The sequence below is a fragment of the Ranitomeya variabilis genome, chromosome 2, assembly GCF_051348905.1.
Source record: "Ranitomeya variabilis isolate aRanVar5 chromosome 2, aRanVar5.hap1, whole genome shotgun sequence".
NCBI classification, from domain to species: Eukaryota; Metazoa; Chordata; class Amphibia; order Anura; family Dendrobatidae; genus Ranitomeya; species Ranitomeya variabilis.
In genome coordinates this window covers 506,356,218-506,359,126 of record NC_135233.1, presented here as the reverse complement: position 1 = coordinate 506,359,126, position 2,909 = coordinate 506,356,218, and the positions used below count along the sequence as shown (strand labels likewise).

The 2,909-nt window shown below is 48.5% G+C and overlaps 1 protein-coding gene across 1 annotated transcript; it reads left to right on the top strand.

Moving 5' to 3' along the window:
• The first annotated feature begins 239 nt into the window (after window positions 1–239).
• LOC143806958 (uncharacterized) lies at window positions 240–2,502 on the top strand. The gene is made up of 6 exons (XM_077288037.1): window positions 240–346; window positions 436–510; window positions 618–704; window positions 805–1,018; window positions 1,112–1,271; window positions 1,383–2,502. The coding sequence occupies exons 1-6, from the start codon at window positions 302–304 to the stop codon at window positions 2,398–2,400; spliced, it is 1,599 nt and encodes a 532-aa protein (XP_077144152.1). The 5' UTR covers window positions 240–301; the 3' UTR covers window positions 2,401–2,502.
• The last annotated feature ends 407 nt before the right edge of the window (window positions 2,503–2,909 follow it).

Below are 2,909 nucleotides of genomic sequence, written 5' to 3'. Positions count from 1 at the left end.
CACAGCCGCTGCCCACCAGGACACAGCCACTGCCCACCAGGACACAGCCGCTGCCCACCAGGACCACAGCTAAAGAGCTAGAAGTAAGTTTTGAAGACCCCAATCTGCTACTTCAATGTGTCGAGCAGATTGCAAGTGTGTCTTTAACTTACAGAACCACCAGGACACAGCCGCTGCCCACCAGGACACAGCCGCTGCCCACCAGGACACAGCCGCTGCCCACCAGGACACAGCCACTGCCCACCAGGACACAGCCGCTGCCCACCAGGACACAGCCACTGCCCACCAGGACCACAAAACGATGTCCTCTTCTGACAGCCCTCCTCCACAGCAACAGCGTGTATCGGTAAGTTAACACAAAATTTTTTTTTTTTTTTAAATTTCTTTAAATTAAATTTTTATGGATAACTACATGCATACATTATGTTTCAACAGGAAGCTGAATCAGATGAGGAGCTGTCAGAAGGGGGCGAGACGGGTGGAGAGATGCAAGTGGAGGAGGAACCAAGTGTAAGTAGTGGTGAAACAGTTGCTTCGCACATCACACTGCACCATACACAAAACAGATTACTAAACACCTGCCTACCTTAACTGAGAATTTGTTTCCTTCATTTCAGGCTGCTGCTGCTGCTCCTGCTGCTGCCGCTGAAGGCTCTCCCAGACAGTCCCAGAGTCGGCGGACTCGTCGCCACGGTCGGCCATCAGTGAGTTTTTTTTTTGAGGGGGAGGGGGATTCTATTGGTACTTTAGTATTTCAGTGTACTAATTTGTTTGTTTTCCTTTTTTTTTTTTTTTTTGACACAGGCTTCACAGCGTGCTCCCGCAGAAGAGGAGGATGATGATGATGACATTGACATCGATTGTCTCATCGAGGAGGTTCGCGAGCGGGAGCCGCTGTGGAACATGGCTGACCGCAGGCATGCTGATACCGGTGTCACCCGTCGGCTCTGGGACGAAGTGTGTCGCAACCTGTTTCCAAGGCGGGAGAGCCTTCATCCTCAGCAGCAGAGCAAACTAGGTAAGTATTCACTTTCCAGTGATGTTTTGAGCTGACTGTAATGTATTGCATTTACCAATTTTTGGTTTTTTCTTTTGATTCTTGTCTTCACAGTTGGAAAGATTAGGAAGCGGTGGCGGTCACTGAGGGATCGCTTTAAGAGGGAATTCAATGATGAGATGAAGGCCCCGAGTGGCTCTGCAGGAAGGAAGAGGAGCAAATATAAATATGGCCAGGCCCTCTCCTTCCTGAGGCGAACAATGCTAAGCAGAGTGTAAGTATTCTACAGCCCACTAATAACCATGTTAACCTGTCTACTTAGTTTGCTTTCAGTCAGGGCTTTTTCATTCCAATGTATTAATTTCATTTGTTTTTTCTTTCACAGCACCTTCTCCAGCCACCGGGCGCCTGCATCTTCCTCTGCGCCCTCTGGAGCGATCCCTCCTGAGTCCGCCACTGAGGGCCACGTCGGTAGGCCCCACACCTCTGTCCCCTCCTCTGACCCCTCTGTCCTCTCCTCTGACCCCTCTGTCCCCTCCACTTCATCCGCCCCAAGCAGTGGAGCATTATTGCAGGCTTCATTGCTCGCATCTGATGCTGAACAGTTAGCGTTCCCTTTACCCCACCCCTCTGATCCTGCCACCTCGACACCACCATTAGGTTCGTGGCGGCAGCGCCAGAGGGGTCAGGAAAGGAGCTATGCTCCTGAGTTCTTACACCTGAATGCATCCTTCCAAGGCTCTTTCAAAATTTTGGGAGAGCAAGTGACTGCTGGTTTCAACATGGTGCAATCACGCATCAGTGAAACAAGCCAGGAAACCAGCAGTCGCTTGGATAGGCTGCATTCAGCTGTAAGTCCCGATCCGGCCAACCTTTTTTTCCAATCCATGCTCATGAGCATGGAGAAGCTTTCTTTTGAGCAACAGATGCGGGTAATGAATACCTGCCATAATGCTGCACTGCAGGCCATTAATGAATCGACCCACACACCTCACCGCACCTCCACTCCAATTCCACACCAGGCCCCATTTCCACACCATACCCCCCATTACCAAACCCAGCCCCAATACCCACACCAGCAGCATTACCAAACCCAGCTCCAATCCCCACACCAGCACCATTACCAAACCCCACGCCACTCCCACTACCCTACCCAGTCACAATACCCGACCCAGTCCCCACAACAATCCCGGCCCCTAGACCAAATTACTTCCCCAATGTTTTCCTTACTGAACTTTTCTCTTCCACCTACCCCAACACCACCCCCCTCTGGTCAGCCTCTTGGTTTAACCCCCACTTCCACTGCACCCCAAACAAGTAGGGTTTCCCCACCTATCGACGTGGTCCAACCTTCCGGCACATCCTCCTCTCATATCTCCACCCAACACTTTGAAAATTTGTAAAGTGTGTAAATAAGATTCTAAAAAATGTTCTAATTTTTCTATAAAAATGTTGGAAAATATATATATATTTTTTTTGCAAAACAAAAAAAAAAAAAGTTAAAATAAAATTCGGATTACAATTCTACTCTTTGTGTGTGTGTGGATTTATTAAGGTAATATAATAAAAAAAGGTTTAATAAAAACAAACACCAGACATGTAAAGGGTATAACATAATGGTTTTACTAGCAAGAAAACCACGCTTTTGGGCCTTTTTTTTGGGGGGGGGGGGCAGAAACACTTTTTTTACATAACCAAAACACATGGGAAACAGGTTACACATGGGAAACAGGTTACACAATCATGTCTTGCCACGGGATCCGCCCGACAGGTGAGACAAAATAATCGGCAAACTGGTCCCTCATCCTTGTAACTGAACTTGTAGAGCGAACCGAGCTGCTGCGGTAGTCCCACAAGGTGGTCTCCAACTCTTCATCATCCAAAGAAACGGGCTCCTTTGACAGGACAAAGT